The 22,935-nt window shown below is 33.9% G+C and overlaps 2 protein-coding genes across 8 annotated transcripts; both read left to right on the forward strand.

The window, feature by feature from the left end:
• The first annotated feature begins 57 nt into the window (after nt 1-57).
• On the forward strand, nt 58-2,994 carry LOC116342586 (angiogenic factor with G patch and FHA domains 1). Of its 3 annotated transcripts, none has more exons than XM_031770280.1 (9): nt 58-505; nt 595-936; nt 1,008-1,083; nt 1,614-1,712; nt 1,786-2,214; nt 2,297-2,355; nt 2,416-2,465; nt 2,559-2,658; nt 2,760-2,994. In XM_031770280.1, the coding sequence occupies exons 1-9, from the start codon at nt 296-298 to the stop codon at nt 2,934-2,936; spliced, it is 1,542 nt and encodes a 513-aa protein (XP_031626140.1). In that variant the 5' UTR covers nt 58-295; the 3' UTR covers nt 2,937-2,994. The 3 variants fall into 3 exon arrangements, with proteins under 3 accessions (XP_031626140.1, XP_031626123.1, XP_031626133.1); XM_031770263.1 differs by lacking the exon at nt 1,008-1,083 and adding an exon at nt 1,140-1,455 and having other exon boundaries at nt 60-505; XM_031770273.1 differs by lacking the exon at nt 1,008-1,083 and adding an exon at nt 1,140-1,455 and having other exon boundaries at nt 370-480.
• Nucleotides 2,995-8,432: 5,438 nt separating this feature from the next.
• On the forward strand, nt 8,433-22,778 carry LOC116347517 (follistatin). 5 transcript variants are annotated; one of them, XM_031778124.1, is made up of 9 exons: nt 8,438-8,540; nt 8,653-8,858; nt 10,134-10,943; nt 12,679-12,864; nt 13,044-13,804; nt 14,087-14,225; nt 16,818-17,066; nt 22,330-22,451; nt 22,600-22,778. In XM_031778124.1, the coding sequence occupies exons 3-9, from the start codon at nt 10,685-10,687 to the stop codon at nt 22,744-22,746; spliced, it is 1,863 nt and encodes a 620-aa protein (XP_031633984.1). In that variant the 5' UTR covers nt 8,438-8,540; nt 8,653-8,858; nt 10,134-10,684; the 3' UTR covers nt 22,747-22,778. The 5 variants fall into 5 exon arrangements, with proteins under 5 accessions (XP_031633976.1, XP_031634012.1, XP_031633984.1 ...); XM_031778116.1 differs by having other exon boundaries at nt 8,433-8,858; XM_031778134.1 differs by lacking the exon at nt 8,653-8,858.
• The last annotated feature ends 157 nt before the right edge of the window (nt 22,779-22,935 follow it).

Genomic DNA, 22,935 nt, shown 5'->3' on the forward strand with positions numbered 1-22,935 from the left:
ACAATATAGCCTGTTTGAGCTCGAAAAAAACTTACGTATAATTCGGAATAATCGTGTATCGATGAGATGAATGAAGGGAAAAAACATGTTTGTGACATTTGTGGTTTTACTTCAGTTTTGACATGTTTAAAAACCGACTGTGAATTGTTTGTAAAATTGTCGAATTTGATGAAACACAGAAGACAAACTGAAAGAAAATTCATTTTATTGCAAGAGGGATTGCATTGTTGTAGTTTTCATATAGATTTTATTAATTTTCTACTATTTTGAATACACATTTTTTTCACTTATTAAAATGTCTAAAAACGACAAAGATGAATTAGCAACTGGAGCAAAAAATGCCTCCAAAAAAACGCGAAAAATATTTAAATTACGTTTTCTGACCGAAACAAACTTACACACTGTGCGGCGAGACCAAATCTTTTACTATGTTTTATCGCTACAAAAACGGATCCGATTGTTATTGAAGAAATGCAAGAGGTACAGAGATAAAATTCTGAAACTAGTGAGTATGAAACATTTACTTACATTTTGTGATTTGTTATTTAAATAGTACCTAATTATTTTATGGTTTGGTTTTTTTTTTTTTTCAAGGAACGTGTGACTCGGAAAAATACTGCATCAGCGGAGAAAAATTCAGCAATTAATGAAACAGAAAACTCCCAAACAAATGACACGCCGTCTGAAACAACGGACTTCATTGCAGATATAAAGAATGCTGCACATCAAGCACAAAATGACGCCGGCTTTATCTATGAGCCAACATCAGGATTGTACTATGATTCCAGAACGGGATACTATTATAATGCGGAGCACGGCTTATATTATGATGGACAAAATGGTTGCTATTACTCCTACAATCAAGCCGAGAATAAATTTGAGTTTCATTCACAAGTCTATTCGACGGAAGAAGTGGCGGCCGCCAAAGAAGAACAGGTACGCGAAATGCATATATATTTTTTGAGTTATGGCATTGCATAAGCACTATTTCCCTAATTTCTCTCTAGGTGATTGCTGTAGATGCCTTGATGAGTGAATTTTCTCACATGCAATTAGTTGAACGCAATCGAATGCACGCACTAGGTGGGTTTTTGAGCATGTTTTGAACTCGCGTGTTTGTTTTTTTTTCCTCATTCCAGATTATTGATAAAAATGACCGTGAATGTTCGAAGCGTAAACGTTTGAAGTCCATTGATTCGGATAAAAAAATTAGTTCGCCATCGAATTCGAATCGGCCAAAATCGAAAAAATTGGCCAAAGCATCCGACTCAGAACAGAAAGAAGACGGTGAAATTTCAGATGATTATGATGATAGCGACGATGGCATTTATGATAAGCGTAAAAATCGTCGAAATAGTCCAGTTAGTCGGCGTAAACAAATTGTTTACGATATCGATGATGACAGTTATTCATCATCAGGTTCCGGACGACATTCGCCGTACAATGCATACTCAGGTGAAAAGTTAGTCAATTGACAAGCAAACAAAAAAAAAAAATTGAACAGTAAATGAATTTTTTTTAACGAAAAACTAAATACGCGAACAATAAAAAATAATTCAAAACAATCGATCGAACGTATCGAATTTAATGTACGTTCTAATTTATGATTTCAGATATTGCGAAACGATATCCACCATCACTGCGAATCATTGTTCAAGAGACCAACATCAGAAAATTAAAAATCGGCGAACTATTTTTAATTACGTACAAAGGTAATTACGATTTTTTCCATTTGTGATGACAATTGATGTTTTCACTTCATTTTTTTTTTATTTCATTTAAAAGGCGGATCTCTGGGTCGAGAGGGTAAACACGATGTCATTATTCCCGATATAAATTGTTCAAAATATCATTTGAAATTTATATATGATGAAGCTCAAAGTGGTTACACAGTAGTCGATCTAGGATCACGAAACGGCACTTTTATGAACGGAAAACGAATGTCAAATGCCAAACAAGAAAGTGATCCAATCGAATTAGTGCATGGCACGGTCATACAAATTGGCCAAACAAAACTTCTTTGTCACATTCATGATGGCCATTCAACGTGTGGCCAATGTGAACCGGGCCTACTAACTGACAACACAGCAGCGTCATACAGTGCCGTAACGGAAGACAACACACGTTCGACAAAAACAAAGCCAGGCAACGTTGGCGATGACCACAAGCGTCAATTGAAAAACTTAAAAAAACGATATGGATTACAAGATGAAAGTATGATTTCGATTATAAATTCTGAAAACAAAAACAAAACCAAAAAAATTATTTCAATGTTTATTTGGATTTTCCCATCTAGAATATGTGGCACCGAAAGTTGATGCTAAAAATGATCGCGCTGAACAAAGACGACAAACGGTTTGTTAAAATATTTCGTACTCAATTCAACGTGAAACTATAATTTTCATGACTTTTCAGGTTGGTAGCTCTTGTGAACATGAAAAAACCAAAGCCGCTTCACTTAATTCGTAAGTATTCACTAAGTGAAATTTATTTTGGGGACAAGTGTTGAAAAAAAAAAAACGTTTTTTTGTTGTTGTTTTTTTTTTTCGAAAATGCAGTTCGATATCAAGCGAAAACAAAGGCTTCAAAATGCTTTCAAAGCTTGGTTGGAGTGCAGGTCAAGCGCTGGGAAAAAATAGTGATGGTCTACTTGAGCCGGTAAGTTAAGTCAAAAGTCAATTGTGATCGGCTCTCGATGGGTGGAGAGCAACAGAAAACCAGAATTGTAATAAATTGTAATTGATACCGCTTTCATGCAGATACCGCTTCAAATGAATGAGAAAAATAAAGGTCTTGGATGCGAGAGCAGTAGTACGAGTTTTCAACAACATGATTCGAAGCAAAAGCACAAGGCTCAGATATTACAGAAGACACAACGACGATACAATGCATCAGAGGCTACAGTAGACATTTTTTGCAGCGATGAAAGCGATTAGGTGTTCCGTGACTGATTCAATCTAAAAAGATGCTCAATAAATGTAGAACGAATAAAAACTGCTTTTTTTGTTTCGTTTTCTTTTTCAAATAATTATTTAAGACGAAACCATTGAATTTTGTTAAATATTTGTGTACTGGTTTTGTTTCGGCGAGTGTTGACTTACCAAATGATACTATTCAATACTCGTAATTTGTATGTGCTTGTATGTGCGTGTGTGGTTATATTGAAATGTAAGTGTTCATCAGAGTATGTAAACAGATTAGTGAGACAAGATCACTCCGTGATGAAATTGGATTTTCATGATTGGTTTCTTTTTTCTTCTCGCATATGTATTTGCGCGCACCTATCAATCCAAGCCATGCTAACAAAATAACATTCTTAGAATTGCATCGCAAATATTTGTATGAGATATATAATCCAATGCTTACAACTTTGTAATCGCAGATAAATGCATCCACATATATTTGATCTGATGCCAATATAATCGGCTTAATGAGCACACATTATGTTCAATTTGTGGACGTATAAAAACAACAATGTTTATAATACTATACAATATAATTTAAATTATTTGAAAAAATAATAATAATTGACCATATACGTAATGTAATATGGCAATTGATTGTGTTGCATCTCGTTTTTTGCCATTCAATCTATCGAATTGGCCACTGCGCCAGAAAGAGAGGAAGACAGAGAGAATACGGCAAACATACGTGCACCTCTTGTAAAAGCCAATCCAACACGCAATTGTTATTGCATTGATTTAATACATGACTTTTTTATGACTTTTATTATACTGATATAGATATCTATATATACAAATCTCTTGACTGGAAACAGAGTCCATTAGGTATTGACGAAAATCATGCAATTATATAATTTTCTTCAATTTTTTTTTATTAAATTCGAATGCAATAAATTACGGCTGAATTATTTTTCTATTTGGCACACATATAGCATGTTATTAGTTTCAAATTTAAATCAATTTTAACAATCCAATTCAAATTGTTATGATTTTTCTTATAAAAATGACACAATATACTTGTATTTGCAGAAAAAAAATACTTGAATTCTAAAACATGTAATATTTAGAAGATCTTTTGGAAATGCCATTCAAGCGTTTTTTTTTAATTTCATGTCAATTTCCTTTCATAAAACGGAATCGAATTTTGCAGAATATAAATTACAAAATGACATATGCACTACAATTAAGATATATAATAACGTCTGGCAAATAAAAATAAATATGATAGAGAGAGAGAAAAAAAAAAGATGTAAAATGGATTGTACACCATCCTAATGTCCATTTAATAAGAGAATAATTGCAGTTGTCTCAATTATACGTTAGATATTACCATAAACTTCAAACGAAACCTAGGAGATAAAACTTAAAAGAAGAACGAATCGAAGGCAGTGCAGCCGAGATCACCGCATGCTGCCGCGTGCCTAGCTATTCTATTGATCTATCGTGTTGTGTCGATGCATGGGTGCATTGTTTTCCAGTGTAAGTTTGTGCAATTGACACGAAAGCAATTTTGCCCAGAGCCAATGAAATGCCAATCGCGTCTCACTCATGAATCGCCTGTTGTTATTCGAAATTCGAATAGGCAATATTCCGTTTTATTTATGTTTTTGAATTGTGTTTGTTGAATTTTTTTGGTTTTCGTTGTTCGTGCAAACAACGGAGAGTGAGAAAATATCGGCTCGCAATTCTGCCAAATTGTAACTTTATTATTAATATTATTTTCAAATACTGGGTCATTGAAATACATAAAAATGACAGAATTATTTTGAATTGCGTGGACGCACATTCAAATGCTACACCTAACGACCCAACTCTTTCGCCCATCGAACAGTAAACTGTCAATCGTTTTTTTTTTGTTTTAGCTTTTCTTCAAGTAATAATTTTGATTCGTCTTAATCGGTTGCATTTTTATTTGATTTTACTTTAAATTTCAAGACAAAACAACGATTTTACGTAGGCAAACCTTCATAGCTCTGATGGAATCTATCGTTTATATATTCTCTTTTTTCACTCTCAATAATTCATGTTGTTTTTGTTGACGAACTCGACGAACTCGATGAATTTTTTCGTGTCGAGTGACCAAATACAAAACGGCAACCTTTTCGGTGTTGTTGTTTCTTTAAAATGTCATAATTATTCATTGCGTCATTAAAATAGCTGCGAAATGTGTCACAGGATCATAATATCAATCGTGCTCAAATTACAAGCGCTAAATTCTCGTGTGTGTATGAGTATTTTTGTGAAATTCCAAAAATTCGAAATAACATACACACAGCCACACAATAATCCAAATATAGCACATTTTCATACCGTTCCGAAAAAAAACTGCAACAACAGTCGAATTGTATAAAAAGAGAGATAGAGAGAGAGAAAAATTGATGAATGTCAATTCTCTTACACGCGGTTTTTTTTAAGCTAAATTCTCACATCTTCTATGAATAACTTATACGGTCAGCACAACGTGCATATATACAAACGTGATTAATGATGCACATTACGCGATGAATCACAATCTTGCTCATTTTATTAATGAAATACTTATTCATTCGATGCAATGGTGAGGTGTGCAGAACAATATAGCTGTCTCTCATTAATTTATATATAACAACGCATTCGTTGAGAAAATCTACGTGAACATATTTCAATTGATATGGACCTGATTCACAGTCACAGCATGAAAGAAGAGCGACGAGAAACACGGAGATAGAGAGTGAGAGAAAGAGTACAGAAATGAGAGAATGATCTTTTATACAGTCATAGTATTTTTGTAGTAAACACAAAACTACTCACTTGTCTCAACCGAAATCATTGCACGTAGTGTCGATTTCATCTAGGAAAAAAAAGAGAAGATAATTGTAGTCCTTGTGCACACCAGACTGGACTCTAACGAGAATAACATTACTACACAACTGAAGAAGTGTACATTCTATGCGTATGGGAATTGTGTGAACATCTCTGGTTCTTGAGAGAGAGAGAGAGAGAGAGAAAGAGAGAGAGAAAGAGAGAGAGAGAGAAAGAGAGAGAGAGAGAGAGAGAGAGAGAGAGCAAAAAGAGAAATATGAGTTCTATGAATGATACAAATCAATGTGCGAGAGACTTCATGTATATTTTGGCTTCGGTAGCTGGATAAAGAATCAATGATTTACGTACTCTATAGTGTATATAGAATGAATCAACAGGTTATTATCTGTGTGTATGTGTATGTTGATAATGAGCAAAAAGGAGAATCGTTTGTTAGTACTTTGGTCGCCAGACCAAATCCATTGATTTGGATAACGTGCAATGACTTCACATGACTTTATTTTACGTTCATTTTTGCTCGCTTCACTGATAATTATGTTTGTGGACTTGTTTTGTTCGATTTTGAGATGTTCAAGAGCCAAAAGTTGTTGATGCAACTTGTATCGCAACTAAGCGTTGATTGTCCACAAAAATATTATACGTTCATTTTCATTTCGTTTTGAATCATATATTATTTTTTTTTTAATTCAATTAAGTGGCCAGCTCATAAGTCCATAAACTATTATTATATCTTTAATGCATGCAAATATCGACCATGTAAGATTTGTATTTGTGTTTGGTCATCCGTTTCTAGAAGCGATCAAAAATTTACACGTGCAGACTAGATCAACGGCACACGGCAGTAACGACAGAGACACACACAATTGCTCGTGCTGGCCGTCATCGCGGCCAGGCCAAGCACGTAACAAGTGTACCGAAAAAGAAGAAAGAAAATAAAAAAAAAAAACAACAAAAAAAGAGCGTGTGCTGTAGGAACAGAGAATGTTACGCACGGAAAAAGATGAGAAACTCACATGCAACACATAACTACACGCAAATCACTATGCAAATACATGCTTTTTATGGTGTGTACGATCCAAGGAAGATGCTCATTTTAAGTTTGAAACCAGACAATCGAGACTGATTTGTTGTTTTTTGATCATCGGACTTCCTTTTGGCACGAAAAAAAAAGGATTTCAGGAGAATAATATGTAATTGCTTTGATAGTTCAACGTGCGTTTGACAAAAAAAAACAATGTGCTGCATATAATTCAAGTCGAAATTCAGTTTATTTTGGCGTTAAAATTCTGCACACAAAACTGTCATAATACACTTTGTTTCCACATTGATCATCGCAATGTCTCGCGACTGAATTACATTTGGCGAAAAACCAAAGCCGAATTCAACAAAATTAATAAACTTACAAAGTCATCGACAAATAATCGTTCGACCAAACGAGACAGAATGCCCACAAAAAAGAAAGACAAAAATAAAATCAGAATTTTAAATGCTGCAATAAGCGCGCGCGAAGGGCAATACAATAGCCGGAGTTGCGTGAACGAAAAAAAATGCATCAACAAATCGTGTGGAGTATAAAGAAGAGCAAAAGAATACACACACTTATTGGGGCGCATGCGCGCGTTGCCTTTTCGTGCGCTTATATGCAGGTTCGTTTCATGTGCGCTCTTCTCACTCCTCTTTCACTTAATCTCTGTCTCGCATTTGTGATTTTGAAAATGATGCGCTGTTTTTTTTTTCGTTGTTGCCATTGTCCATCATTAGTGTACTTGTTGTTGTTGAAGATTGTTTTTCAATGCAAAGGAAGTGGAGTTTGATGCATTGGCCCAATTTAGTTGCTAGGGAACAAGTCTATAAAATCCAATTGCACACATTTTTTCTGGCCAAATGGAATGCCACATTAGTCGGTAATAGAGAAAAACGATAGAGGGAGAAAGATATGAGAGACGGAACATATACAGGAGGGAGCACCAACCAATCAATCCTTCCGTCGACGCAGTTATCAATCAACAAAATTGCACACAAATTCCAATACATCTTCAACAAAAGAACATTTCATTTCGATTACGTTTTTTTTCATCTCTCTCACTGTATACCGCGGATAGAACGAGAGACTTCATCATGTGGCTTTCTTTGGTGTATGCGCGCGTGATCAAGCGCACCATATTTTGCACACTGTATTAATATTTAAGAGAGGCCGTACGCGAAACGCGCGCACACATTTTCCTGCGATAATTTCTATCTCCTTTTCTCTGTCTATCTGTTTCTTTTGCTCACCTCATGTGTATATATGTATATACTACGATAGTTGTGCCGCGTGCGCGCACTCATTCGCCTGCCACAGTCATACAGACACACGGCACAAAAGAGTACACATTTTGTATGAAATAAATTGTGTGCATTGTGCACATTCTAAAGGTTTGCTTATGCTTTTTTTTGTTCGTTCATTCGTTCGTTTGCTGCTTTTCTTTTTTGTATCTTATTTTTTTTATAAATGTTCGTATATATATATATATATATGTGTACTATGGTATTAATATGGTGCTGCACAAAATATAAAAATATAGATATCTACATAAATAAAGCGGCTACAACAACGGCAAACACTTTTGCGTAAACTTCAAATCCATTTTTACATCTGAATAAAATTCAGTATATGTTTGATGATCGAGGCAAGCACACTGTGTGTGGACGCTGGGCTCATGCACGATTTGTATTTCTGTTGTTTGAATTTTCTACTGTCGTCGAATATATATTCCAAATATCGTTCAGCGTAACGTGTGTTCTGTTTTGATTTTTTTATTTTTCTTGCCATTGAACATCAATTTCCGTTTGGTGACAGAACGGTTGCCATTTAATTGTTTTTTTTTTCTATTACATTTCAAACAAGTGAAATACTCCAATTGGCCGAAAAAAGTCGTTTACTATGTCCCCTTAAACGACAAAGAAACGAAAATAAAAAAAAAATGGAGAAAAAATAATGATTTCATTCGGTGCATCAAATAGAACTGATTCATTTAACTTTTCACAATCGGAAATCGAAATGCCGGAACTGCAGTTAATTGTAGCATTCAAAAGTGTTGAAGTGTGAATTCAGTGAGTTTTCATTTGATTTTTTTTGTTGCATTGTTGTTGAGAATATTAGAATGCAGAAGAAGAAAAAAATGTATGTTAAAAGCACAACTTTTTACCATTTATGGTATCGTGTCGGCAATTGAAATTCAATTCAAAATTGATTTTCGTGTATTTTCATCTCCGTTCTATTTCAAATAAAAATCGTAAACACCTGAAGTTTATTGGACAATATTGTATGCCGCACGCTATATTTATCGATATTCGAGTCGATGACCAAAGCGTAAAAACCAAAATTCACTGAAAATTGTGGGATTTTTCCCGCACATACGGAAAAACCAACACTTCACGCTTTCATTAGTCAACAAAATGTTCTATCGAATTTCACGCGAAATCTATGATATTTATTTGTTTGTTTTCTTTTTCTCGAGAGGAAATTCATTTTAGTCAAAATTTTTGTTTGTCGTTCCTCACACTTCCTACGTCAAACTCAATCGAATGACCGCATTTTGTAGAAATCATAATTTTAAAGTGCAATGAAATGCAATACGAAATACGCAGCAACTCCTCTACACGAGCAAAAATTGCGATGTCTATAGAATTTTGTACCAAGCGCGTAGTTTAGTTAATTCAGCAAACTGTACACAAACACAAACTAGTGTGTACATATTTTGTGAGTAAAAGGAATCAACAATTATTTTTTTTTTGTGTTGATATGCACATTTCTGGAAAGCAATACAACGAAAAACAAAATTCAAATATGGAACAACAAATGCTTGAATTGAGATTGATTTGTTTCCAACTTGTAATTCCTTGTAAACATTTCAAGAAATGAATGAAAATATCTCCGTCGCAAAATTTGAAAAACACCACTTGACACGTGCGTGAATCACTAGTAGCGAACCAGTGAATGAAAATATATTGCATTGTACTTACTAATTGTGATGCGCACGTACGACGCGGTTCATTGATTTTCATTTGCACATTACATTTCTAATCGCGAAACGATCAACAACATTTCGATAACATAAAAAGCTCACAATTCATGAGACTCAATACTCATCTTAGATTTTTAATATTAATTTTCAAACAAAATACACAATAAATAAAATATATGACTGAAATGATCATTTTTTTATTTCTGCATTACATAATCCAAATAAAAAAAGAGTCCTTTTGCTTAAAACTTCGAAAGAAAGAAAAATATCCAGTACATAAATAAAAATTCCAGTGAACATTTCTGTAAAAAAATAATAATAATAATAATAAACAAAATATTTAAATCATCCAATAAATCAGAACTGTAAAGTGTTAAAGCTGAACTCGTGCCGCACCTGAAAAATTAACGTGCATTTGTGGTGAAAAGAAAATAAATACAGTTAAACAATTACGAATATTGAAAACATGATTTTCTGTGCAGACTTAATTAAATGGAATGTGAGATCAAAAATATGTAGACATTTGATAAAACAAATGTTTTGCAACATGAATACGATGCAAATATTATAAATACACATCGAAATTCGAGAGAAAGAGTGAGAGAGAAAAACACACATATATATATATATATATATTTAACTATGACAAAGCAAGAGAATAACAAAATATAAGAACGACAAAACGAACGAAGAAGAAGAAAAAATAAACTTGTTTTTAAATTGGACAAGTGCGGAAAGTGTTGTACCTTGCGATCAATGTGTTGCAATCAAATAAACATCAAGATTAATCGAAAAATGATCCACCAGAGTCATATCAAGTAAAAGAAATATAAAAAAAAGAATTTATTATTGTTCGTAATATTTAAACTTAATTAATACTCTGAATACGATGCATTGGCTATTTTCTGTAAAATGACAACCACACGACACGGCAAACAAACAACAACCACATATCCCCGTTTCATCACAATAAAAACACGGATTATTAATGCGATCACAAGCAACGGCGACGGCCAAAATCATCACCATCACCACCACCACCACCACCACGAACATAATGTTGTTGGAGGTGGCTTAACAAAATCCAAATGTAAAACATTTTTTAGTAGACATATTTCGCGCATCCTCATTGTAATTCTCGTTTCGTTAACATTCGCTGATATGGTTCATGGTAAGTTCGAGAATATCCATTTATTCTAATTTGTAGTTTAACATTATAATGATGATCATCATCAAAAATCAAGAACAAAAAAAGACCAATTGAAGAATGAACAACCACCGACAGAAGCTGCAGTGGCGGCAGCCTAAATGGTTGATCGAGTGGATGAAGGTCATTCACAGTTGCTTTTAGGGTCTCAATCGAATTGACGAAAACTAATGACGAACAAAACTGTCCAGTGTACTTCCGTTTAGCCATTAAATACACCATTATCACTCAATCAATTTTTATTGAACGGAAATATTTGACCATAATCATCCTATTTCACTTTTTTTTGCTGTCTAACTCTGAAACACTGTGCAGTCGTTGATTATTTTTTTTAAAAAACCAATTTCATTGTATTCTCATCCTACCATAAAATGCACAAATTTTCAAATATTCCGGAGATAAAAAGAGTGGGATAGACAATACTACAGGTAGCACAATTAATTTCATTTAAAATTATGGAATTTCTTTGAATCAATCAATCGATTTATTATTTCAATGGTAATTTAATTTTCGATTAGATTGTGTGGCCGGTAGGAGTGCCGGTTCATTGAATTTAAATTCAGAATTTCATTTTTGTTTGAATAATCGGTTTTGTGTGCGTTTCAATTACTGTTGAATCAATTAAATCACTCGTGATGGGTTGACGATGATGATGATCATTTGCTTTTGTTTAAATTGGGCATCAAGATGTGTATGTAACGAAATGAGCACATTTCTCTCATCTGAAAATCCATGGTATTTATTTATATGTGAGCTAACCCCAAACATATATTAAAATGTCTATATATATTATTATTATTATTATTATGAATATCAGATGTTTTATTGATAAATGTGAATGAAGTGGATGGTGCGCAAATGTGGATGGATTGTTGGCTAGAAATTGGAATTGATACGATTGTGGTCAATTGGTTATAGAACGTTTGCATGCACTTCACACACTCACCCAAGGCACGTTTTTCAATCAAGGCGCGCGTGCAATTATTGCGCTCTTCTGTGTACACATTTAGAGAGAGCAGGGGAGAGATAGAGAGAGAGAGATACAATACTATTGGTTCGATGGGAATTATTGTAAATTTGATTCGTAGAAACAATATAAGTGCGATTATTCTATTTTTAGTTGAGAATGTTATTCATTAAATTGTATCGATCTGATTTGAGGCGGCTACTTTTGCTGCTGGTGCTGTTCTCGATGCGATACCAACAATGTTGCATTTAAACGCATATCATATAATTGTCATAACCACAATATACATTGTATATATACGGAGCAACGACGAACGAACCGCATTATTATACCTTTAGATTATAAAATGTGTCACAGCTTGTTAAGCACGTACGTTAGGCTCTATCATTTGATGTATGGTTGAAATAAAAACAAAGCTTCAGCGATATCACTAACAAATGTTTTACTATAATAATAATAATCATGGACTGAGAGCGAGAGAGTGAGAGAGATAGAATGAGAAAAAAGGTCTTCAATCAAGAACTAAAGATCTCGCTTTCTAACGTGCAATGCACCATTTTCAGTGAATTTATTTAGTCGCGGGCATCTTAATGAGAATAGATTACACACGGTTGTTCGTTTATTTCCATATGAAATCTCTGTACATGTGATTTGCAATTAGATTGTTAGATTTATGTGATATTCGTGTGGTTTGTTTTTTTTTCCCACTCTGTTTTTATCTTCATTTTGCAGCTGGTACTTGCTGGGCAAAAAGAACACAAAGTGGAAAATGCAAGCATCCAATGGAACGGAATGTGTCTAGAGAGAAATGTTGTGGAGGCGACGACGATGTCGGCTTCACGGAAAAGGAAATGACCGAATTTGAATATTTCTTTGCAACCGCATTAGGCGATGGTACTGCATGTAGTTCATGCATAGGTAAGCATTCATATCTATATCTAACATTTTATGCTCCGAAATTATTATGTAATAGAATCGTTGATGTGCGCACAAACATTTTTTATCAAGCATTTTGTGTGTGTGTCAGCATCTAAATAGATTTTTTTTCTCATATCTAAAATATTTCCATTTTCCATTTAAATGCATTGCCCAAATAGATTCATGCAAAACGGCCAAATGTGGTACACATAAGAAATGCGTAATGCGTTCCGGTCAACCGAAATGTGTATGTGCTCCAAAATGTAAAACCAAAAATCAACGACCAAAGCGTGGCAATCCGTACACACATTCATTACAAATCAAACATAATCATCAACATCATCATGGACTGAATCTACCACGACGTTCAAACGATCACAACAGTGGCAACAATGGTAATCATCATCAACACCAACATCATCACCTGCACCATCACCAAAGTATTCAAAATGATGACGATCCCACATCACACGATGCTGTTCAAATAATTGACGATGAATTGAACAATCGTTCGTACACGAAAAGTGATAAAATTATATCGATCATTGCACCAATTCCACATCCTTCCAATTTAAGTATTAGTAGTCATAGATCTAAGAAAATTCATTTACACAATAATGGCCAACAAAGTATGGTAAAGTCAATGAAGCATTTAATGGATGCCACGACAACGATGACCTCTTTGACGACCACCGGGCAATCAATGAATAATTCACATACAATACAACAACAACAACAACAACAACAACAAAACAGACACCAAATCGACATAAATCATCATCGTTCGAACAAATTATTGCAGAAAAATGTCTACAGCAACAGCAGTCTCATCGATAACAACATTGTGAATGTGAATCATCGACGTCAAACTTCCGTAGAGCAACAATTTAAATCGAAATTTTACGGACATGACATACCTTATCCGCCAATTGATCTACACGTAAGTTTGTTGTCGTTGTGCTAAAAATCAAAGCCAAACAAAACATTCCCATTGAAAATAGATAATCGAACCATGTAATTCATGGGATTCATTTGTTGATTTCAAATTTGTATGTTCTTTTTTTCAAAGCGTTCGTTCGCTTTGAAGTTTTAAATTAGAATAGTCTATTAATTTATAGTGTTTCTCCTTCTTTCTTATCGTTTTAATGTGCTTTTTTTCTCCCTCTCTGTTTCTTCATCTCTTTTTCGTTTCTTTTTGTTTTGTGTTATACAATAAAAACAGCTGTACGATAACAATCAATTTCATCGAGCGGTTTGCGGCACCGATGGAAAGACATACAAAACAGAATGTCAATTGAGAAAAATCGCTTGTCGACAAGAGTCAACATCTCTATTGGTTGCTTATAAAGGACAGTGTCAAAGTAAGTATGGTTCAATGTGCATACATCGAAATGTGTTGATGATGTTAGTTGAAGCGCACAGTTGATGTTGTTGTTCAATTTTATTTACTGCATTTCTAGCGAATGTAATTTATTTTTAATGTTTGGCTCATTTGGAAAACAGGAGTCAATCAAAATAACAAGCAAATTAGATGGATCTTTAAGATTCAATGGAACTTGCCTTTTGTTTGTCGCGATTGTTTTTCTTTTTCCATTCTTCAAATCAATGCATTTACCATTTTTCATTTGCAATGTTTCTGCTGCTGTTTTTCTAAAGTTCTATTTTGCATTATTGACATTGCATATCTTTTTCTCCTCCGTTGTGAGGTTTGACGGCTCGAATTTGTTACGGAAATGTTACAAATTTGCGATGCAATTCATTTTGCAGCACAATCGCATTCGGTGCTCTTTAGAGTGGAACTATTTTGTAGGAACGGTGTTCATTTTCAATGTATTTCAGTTTTGTTTCATGTATGTACTCAATTGTCTTCTATTTTTCATTCTAATTTATTGTCTATTATTTGCAAATGCAAAATAGACAAAGAGAGTGCATGCACGGACTTGCAATAAATAGATGACATAGAATTGAGACAGACATAAATAATTGTAAACATGAATGATTGCGGTATTTATTAACCGTCTGCTATTCACCGAAACATTTCCACACAACGGCAACAACAACACCAATAATAATAATAATAACATTAATGTTCATCGAGCTCGTCTGATGGTCGAACTTTCCTGTAGAAAACGTGCAATTTCGACGATCCAATCGGAATGAATTCAAATTAAAGAAAATAAAAAATAACTTGTATGCACAACATATGTAAACATACAAGATACAATGAAACAGAAACGAACGTAATAACAATAAGAAACAATTTTTTATACATTGGGTAGACAGACAGTGAGATAGACGTTTGCACGATAGAGTTAAAACTATAATGCACAGACATTGCATGTGCAGATACATACAAACATAAACACACGGCTGAAATACAGAATATTCTGCCGATTTGACGTTTCCGAAGATCACATTTGCATTGTCAAGTTAAAATGAATATTGCCGAGTGAAAGAAAGAAAGAAAGAAAGAAAGACAGAAAGTAAGAGAGAATCAATTACATCATTGTTTATATCGGTAGCTCTTGATTTATGTTTTTGTTGTTGCTGTTCTGTTATTGTTTTGCTTCTCTAGTCGTTTTTTCTTTTCGTTGACACAGTGATAATTCGTCATGTGCACAAAATGCAAATCATTTTGCATTCATTATCGTATGATCAGTGCTCCATCGCTTACAATAACAATAACAACGACGATAAAAAGAAGAAGCAATCAACATACAGTGAGACAGTTGCTGTTCCAGCTACTTTGTAATGATCAGTTAAATGTCACATGTAGTCAAAACAAATGCCAAAAATGCAATGTAAGCGATGCATGCACAGCATTCAAATGATAATCAATTTTGGATATCAAAACATCCGGCTAGGTGCATTTCGCTTCGGCCATGTATACGCAATTATTATTATTATTATTATTATTTTTTTTTTTTTTTTTCAAATACAAAATCGATTCATAAAGTTCGTCGAAAAATCACAAAATTAAACATGAAACCAAGTTGCTTTGGTTGCAAACAATGGAAAACTAAAATGAACATAGAAAAGACATTGTCGTTTCAATACAGAGCAAATACATTGTATGGAAGTGAATCTCGAGAGAAAAGAATACGGCAAATCGTGACTTGTTTTCGCATTGAATTTTCGTATCAATCTTTAATGATCGGTTCGGGACGTTCATATCAATTTCCTATTAAACATTTTAAACAGTTTTTTTTTCTTTCTCTCTTCGGAATGACCGCTTGCTAGTCTCAATCTTAGATGGTAACATGAATTGAATGAATACATTGCAGCTCTCTCTCCATTTTTTTTGTTAAAGTTTGTTTGGTTTTTAGCGTACAAGCTAGCGATGTAACCAAAGTATCGTGCAATCGAATGGTAATTCTTACTCCCTCTCTCTCACTCACACTCGTTCTTCCTTTAAAAAAAATGTTTACCGCGCGTCAATCAGCTAACTGTGTATGGACGAAGTGTGCAATTATTGGACGACGACGGCGAAGAAAGTTTTTTTTATGCATTGTGAGCGTGCGCGCGCGCGCTCATGAGCCTGCGTCTACAAGTAGAAACAATGTATGTTCGGATGACTGGAAATTACGCTGATATAATCGCGATTATATGGCAAAAGATAGAACCAAATATCAAAATAGTAAGAATAGGCAACCGCAGTATCAATCCAGTTCAACAAAAAATAAAACACCATTCGAGCGATGTGCAACAGCATGAATGCAAAAAATTTCCTTTTGAATTACGGTGCAAACCAAAACTCAAAAAAAAATATTCCCAATGTTGTTCTCAATCCAAAGCCAAAGATAAGCTGATTGCTGGCTCGTGTTCATTTTTCATGTTACATTGTGGAAGTTTAGTCTCCAGTCTCGATGTTTCGATTTCTCTTCATTCATTATTAGCATTCGATTTTGTATGGGTTAAATGTTTTATCTTGTTTTTATTGCCATATTTTGCAGCTTCCTGTAAGCATGTACAGTGTCCAATTGGACAACACTGTTTAGAGGATCAAAACTTGATGCCACATTGTGTGACATGCTCAATAACTTGTCCACCATATGATCCTGCTGTGAAGTCGGTTATTTCAAATCCAGCCCGTTTAGTTTGCGGAGTTGATGGCCAAACATACCGTAATCTTTGCGAAATTAAACGTAGCGCATGCATGTTGGGACGTTCTATACCGGTTGCCTATCGTGGGGCTTGCAAAGGTAAGATCTTTTTCAATGTAGATTTAAAATTTACAAAAAAAAAAAAAACGTACACCGATGAATTTTAATCTTCGGCTCTCAATCATTTTTGTGTGTGTCTCTTTTTATACACCTGTAATATGTTTATAGCAAATGTTATATTGATGGATTTTATGAAATTTTTTTGTTTGTCATTAATCAATATCAAGAGAATGAACGTGTTTTTATTTCAAAAGGATACTCACTCATAACTCGTTTTCTGACAATCGCTTTTACAAATTGGTTTGTCGCTCTCTCTATACATACACTAAAACTACAAATCGAATGAAATTAAGCGAAAGATAAAATGACACAAAAACAAATTGACTCAATTATGATTGAAGCAGAGAATACGCTAGCATGCATGAGAATTCAATTTTTATATACATGTGTGTGTGTTATCATTTTGAGAGCAAAAAAGAATGGTTCTTTAACTCAATCAGATTTACTATTTGTACTCATTGAAATAAAACATCGAATCGCTTTTTGCAATCGAGATAATTTCATAGTTTGCTCGCAATGATCAATTCATGTTGATAAATAGAAGAAGAAAAAAACATGAAATCACAAAATACAAAATGACACAGGACACACCGTGTTCACCTGCACATTTTAAATGAGTGAATGTATTGAGAGTGCCGCTCAAAAGAGAGTGAGTGCAATGGGAGAAATGTAACAGACGAAATGTAAATGAACTTTCTTGTTCCAAGGTTGCCGAAGGTCATTTTGTTTGAGCACACTGATGGTGAATAGAGATGTGCATACACAGTGCACACCAAAAAAAAACCTTAAAGTATTTGGCTTATTTACTCGGCTTATTTATACATTTGCAGAGTTAAATTACACTGTGGTCGCGTTCGCACTGCACTAATGCAAACACACTTTTCAAGGTATACACACTCTCACACACATATATATGGCTATGGAGTGTGTCGCATTGAAATAAAAAAAAAAAGAAAGAAGAAAAAAAACCGTACGCGACACGCAAACTTTTATCATTTTAGTTAGCGCGAACCGTCGCAAACGTTTAAAACAGAAAGAGGAAAAGAGTGGAAAAAATAAGCGCAACACACAAAATTTAAAAAAAGAAGACGTAAAAAAATAAAATAAAACGTGATCTTTGTGATACTGCATGCAATGACATAAATGTCCACAATGCATTTGAATTAATTCTCTTCATTATGTTTTGTGTACTAGTTTTTATCATGGGGACCACATAAACAAAGAGCCCATGCACTTTTCGTCTGCTTCTCTCTCTCTCTCTTTCTCTCTCTCTCTCTCAACCTCTCTCTTCGGTAAATTGAATGTAAGCGGTCGGCCGGTCATTGTATGTATGCAAGAGAAAGGCGTGAAGTGAAAGAGGGAAAAAGGAGATGAAACGAGATGGAGAAAAAAATGACTGCGTGGCATTTTCAAAATCGACTCATTTAATCGATCACCAAAATAATCACATGAAGGTCTCTAATAAACACCCCCTAATGTTGATGAACCAAAGAAATGAAGCAACAAGAACAAAAAAAAACACGCTGATATTCAATTGGCGCGTTGATAATAACAATTTTTGTTTCTTTTTTTGTGCATCAACCACACACTACTCCCCACACTCTCGACGAAGAAAATGAAATACGAGACGAGCAACGCGACAAAATCGAAGTTTGAATTGAAAACAAGAACAAAAAATAACACACATGATTATGGCACACAAATTTACAATGCATCCTCTCATTTCCATAAACACACATGCAAGTCGCACACAAAAATTATGCTTGCAATTTAATCAAAAGTCGCGCGCTCACGCGCCTTCACACTCCTCACACGAAATGACACCGAATTTAACGAGTATTTCGTCAATCGCATTTTTGTGAATTGTATACGCAAACGTTTTTAATGAAAATTTATGTGTCTGTAAACATTGACATTATACGTTTGTCGGGTGTGAGTGGTTTGTTATTTTTTCTTCTACTGTTACTCTTGCTCTGCTGTTGCTTGTTTAGTGCATGCAAAGTGAGGCATAGCAATGTTTCGTACATCATATCCCAAAAAAAGAGACGAGTGAAAGAAAAAATTGCACGTAAACGTATATATAAAAATTGAAGAAGAAACGTGTTGCGAGAGAATTGTTAAGTTAAAATTGCACACATCAAACATACTCGAGTCATAAACCGAATGTATATAACACCTCGAAAAAAAATTTCGAATTCTGTGATAACAACATGTTTTTGCAGTGTCTTATGCTCCTCACCATTAGCAAATGTGTAAATTCAATTCGGGCCGTTTTTTGAAAATAAATAAAATGACTTTGCGTTACATTCGCGCGCGAGCTTCGGATGAGGCGATAATTTCGTCGACCCAACAAAAAAGAACAAAACAAAAATAAACAACAACATATACACTACATTTATTATGCACATGAAGAAGATAGTCAGACTGAAGGTATCATAAAATTCACAAAATTACAAAAAAGCATAAATTGAAGGGAAATCAGTCTATGTATATGCGAAATGCAAGCATTAAGATTCAACGTCAATTTAGGATATAAATATTTCAAAGCAACGATTGAAAAAAAAAAGAATAAAAAAACCACCGTCGGTGTCGACTGTTTGCGAGAATTTTTCCGCCGAATCGACCGAGTTAAATGATACGTAGTTGACTTGTTTACTTTTGATAAAATATGCGCGCCAACACATATACTTGTGTGTGTGTGTATATATATTTGTTTTGCCGCCGTTGACCTGTTCTGTTCCCTTTTTGTTGCGATTTTTTTTTTGGATTTAAAGACCTAGACATAATTTATAACTTAGTGCTTGTCGTCATTTTTTTGGTGGTTTCTTTGTGGGCACGAGCGCATATGTATGCGTCTTCATCGTTTCGATAGTGGTCCTGCGGTAAATAAATGAAATTCCTAGAAGTCAATATTGAAACTCATCAATAAGATGAGATTTGGTAGGGATCACACACAGAATGACTATAAAAAAAAAAAAAACAAAAATAAACTATATTAGCGGTTCGATAAGGAGCCGTTTTGTAAGGTGCGCCTCGACCCGATTTCACAAACAAATTTGCAAAAATGCGGAAATTTCGTCGGCGTTTCGGTCGTTATTTTTGTCTTCTTCTCATTTTCTGGCTTTTTTGAATTTGATCGGATGTGCCCGATGACGTTATGTCTCTTTGTTTTCACATTCTTTTTTCTACCTCGCCTAATGGATATTCCATCGTTTCGCATCTCCCTCTCTCTCTCTTTCTCCCACCGTCTCCGTCTTCGTTTTTAATCGCACATTTGGCACGGCTGCATCCTCAGACAATGACTAAAACTATAACTTTGATGTGGTTTCACATCAAAATAAAGCTCATTTAACAAAGAATGAATTCGCAATGAAATTTATACTATACCCAGTTCAAACAGAAATTAATTAAATATATGAAATGCTTTAAAGTGGATTGTGAATGAAACAATACCGTAACTAGCGGTTTTTTAAAAAAACTTTTAATCTGGTCAATTATAAATGAAAAATGCAACGAGAGAAACAACAATGATTAAAATCTAGATGGAAAACCACTAAATATACCATAAATGATGTACGTTTGAATGCATACAATGTGATACATTTTGAAACAAATGAAATATTTGACTTGAATATATCGTTTTACCACAGATATAATCTCTGCAACCACAAACAATTTTCCAACCAAAAACCAGAGCAAAAAAGTCTTTTTCGGTAAACATTTTAATGATTATGTATGAAAGCAATTGCATCATTATTTCATTATATACTGCAAAATAATGTTGACTGAAATAAACAATAGAATGAATCGAAATGCAAAGAAGATGCTGGAATGATTCATTTATTCATTTGAAGTACGAATGCAAAATAACTAAATAATTCATCGGCTTGTTGAAATTAAAGGCAAACATCTAAAGCCATAAATGCGATGACCACATTTTAACTGAAGTGCAAACGTTTAAAACAGACATTTATTTTATTTTATGAAAATATAAATTAAGCAAAGTTCGCCATAATATTTGCTCTTATACGTTGTCTTTGGGGTATCGATGCTCTTTGTATCACTTTGATTTTTCTATTTGATACATCAGGCATGGTAGAAAAGATCAAAACTTAGTTTTAGTTGGAATACTGTATATTTTGTTTTGCAAAAACCATCAATATTTAAAAAAAGATGGTCAAGTGGGTCTTAGACGAAAGTTGAAAACACTAAAACCAACGACCACGGTAAATGTAAAAAAATGAATGTTTCAAATATTAAATCATTGATTGATTTGATTTAACTTTTTTCAAATCAAAATAAAAGTCAAATCATTTGATTTGATTTAAAATATACACGACCATCCAAATCATGATGTGTTCCATGATTTGTTGATTTTACAAATCATTTGATTTCAAATCTGAAAGCCACCTTCAAATGTATATCAGAATTAAATCATAGATGTGTCAAAAGCAGACCAACATTATTTTAGCGAACTGTTAACATCGTACTGTGTTTCAGCGTATTTATATAATGATACGGATTTCTTCTGCTGTGCTTTGCACACAGCTATTAACACTTGGTGTGCCAATTAGATTTTTTTATCGCTTAAAATTAAATAATTTGTAGTCTGCAAAATTACTTCCAAGAACATTTCCCAAAAAAAAACTCTCATTTAAAGTTGACTTCGAAATGTTTTGGATTTTGGTAATATTTTTTTTAATTCGCAGAATCTGTTCAAAATTCAATTGTTGATGATTTCCATTTGAGCCTTTGAATGATGAATGATTTCAATAATAATAATAACAACCACAAAATCCAAATATGAATAAAAATAGCAACACATGAATTTAACTGTTTTGACCCATAATTAATTGTTCGATTTATCTAATTACGTTTTATTTTAATTTAAATGCAAGGGGATAAAATGTTTGCAATCGAAAAAAGTCAAATATTTACTCAATTTACGATGCACAACCTTTTTGAATGGTTTTAATGAAATTTATACCAAAATGGCTGTCCCGTTTTAGAGATTAATAATAATCTCTGTAAAAAAGATGCTCTCTCATTGAGCTGAATATACTGTTTTAATGCACTGCCCATCCTTTCACGTTTCAAATTTACGGTGATGCTTTTTCTTTCGTTGTTGTTTTTTTTATTCTCTGTTGTTGGTCAATACCGAATGCGTTGGGACGTACAACGAGCAAATTGTCACTAATAAGCGATAAAAACCCATAATCTTCGTTTTTATTTTTATTTGTAGAAAGCGCGAACTGTGATACCGTCAGATGCAAAGACAGACAAGTTTGCTTGAGCGATTTGGTAACTCACCGACCAAGATGTGTTGCATGTAGTTTTAAGTGTCCACGACGAAAAAGACCGCAGGTACGTACTAATGACGGAAATCTCTTTCTTTCCCTCTCATTAAAAAAATGATTTTATGTGCGCTTGTGATTCCCGTGGGCAATACAAGCACCCAAATGATGTAATTTATATGCTTCTTTTTTTTCGGTGCACGGTGTACAACGAACAGGGCCAACAATCAGCATTCATAAAAATTTGCGGAACGAACAACAAATCTTATCATTCGTGGTGTCACATGATGAGAGATTCATGTAATACCGGCTATTATATCGACATCAAACATAATGGAGTCTGCCAAAACTCAACAAAAACTTAACATATATACACGCAACAGCGTTCATATTTAAGAGAGATATTTTTTAAATAAATTTATTTTATTTTTATTATTTTACTAATTTAAATAAATGTTTTAACAAAAAAATAATAATAATAACATTGATGTTCATTTATGTGTTTATTAGAAGAAAAAAATATATACATGCATCCTTTCATCTTTCTATTTTTT

This window comes from Contarinia nasturtii, unplaced genomic scaffold (genome assembly GCF_009176525.2).
Source record: "Contarinia nasturtii isolate CC-2019 unplaced genomic scaffold, AAFC_CNas_1.1 Cnas_scaffold_129, whole genome shotgun sequence".
Classification (NCBI taxonomy): Eukaryota; Metazoa; Arthropoda; class Insecta; order Diptera; family Cecidomyiidae; genus Contarinia; species Contarinia nasturtii.

Bases quoted from the DNA above. Each gene is read 5' to 3' on its own strand.
- LOC116342586 (XM_031770263.1), top strand. From the start codon at position 296: ATGTCTAAAAACGACAAAGATGAATTAGCAACTGGAGCAAAAAATGCC. The intron at 506-594 runs GTGAGTATGAAA...TTTTTTTTCAAG, and splicing joins GAGATAAAATTCTGAAACTA to GAACGTGTGACTCGGAAAAA. The intron at 937-1,139 runs GTACGCGAAATG...TCCTCATTCCAG, and splicing joins CGGCCGCCAAAGAAGAACAG to ATTATTGATAAAAATGACCG.
- LOC116347517 (XM_031778116.1), top strand. From the start codon at position 10,685: ATGACAACCACACGACACGGCAAACAAACAACAACCACATATCCCCGT. The intron at 10,944-12,678 runs GTAAGTTCGAGA...TTCATTTTGCAG, and splicing joins ATTCGCTGATATGGTTCATG to CTGGTACTTGCTGGGCAAAA. The intron at 13,805-14,086 runs GTAAGTTTGTTG...CAATAAAAACAG, and splicing joins ATCCGCCAATTGATCTACAC to CTGTACGATAACAATCAATT.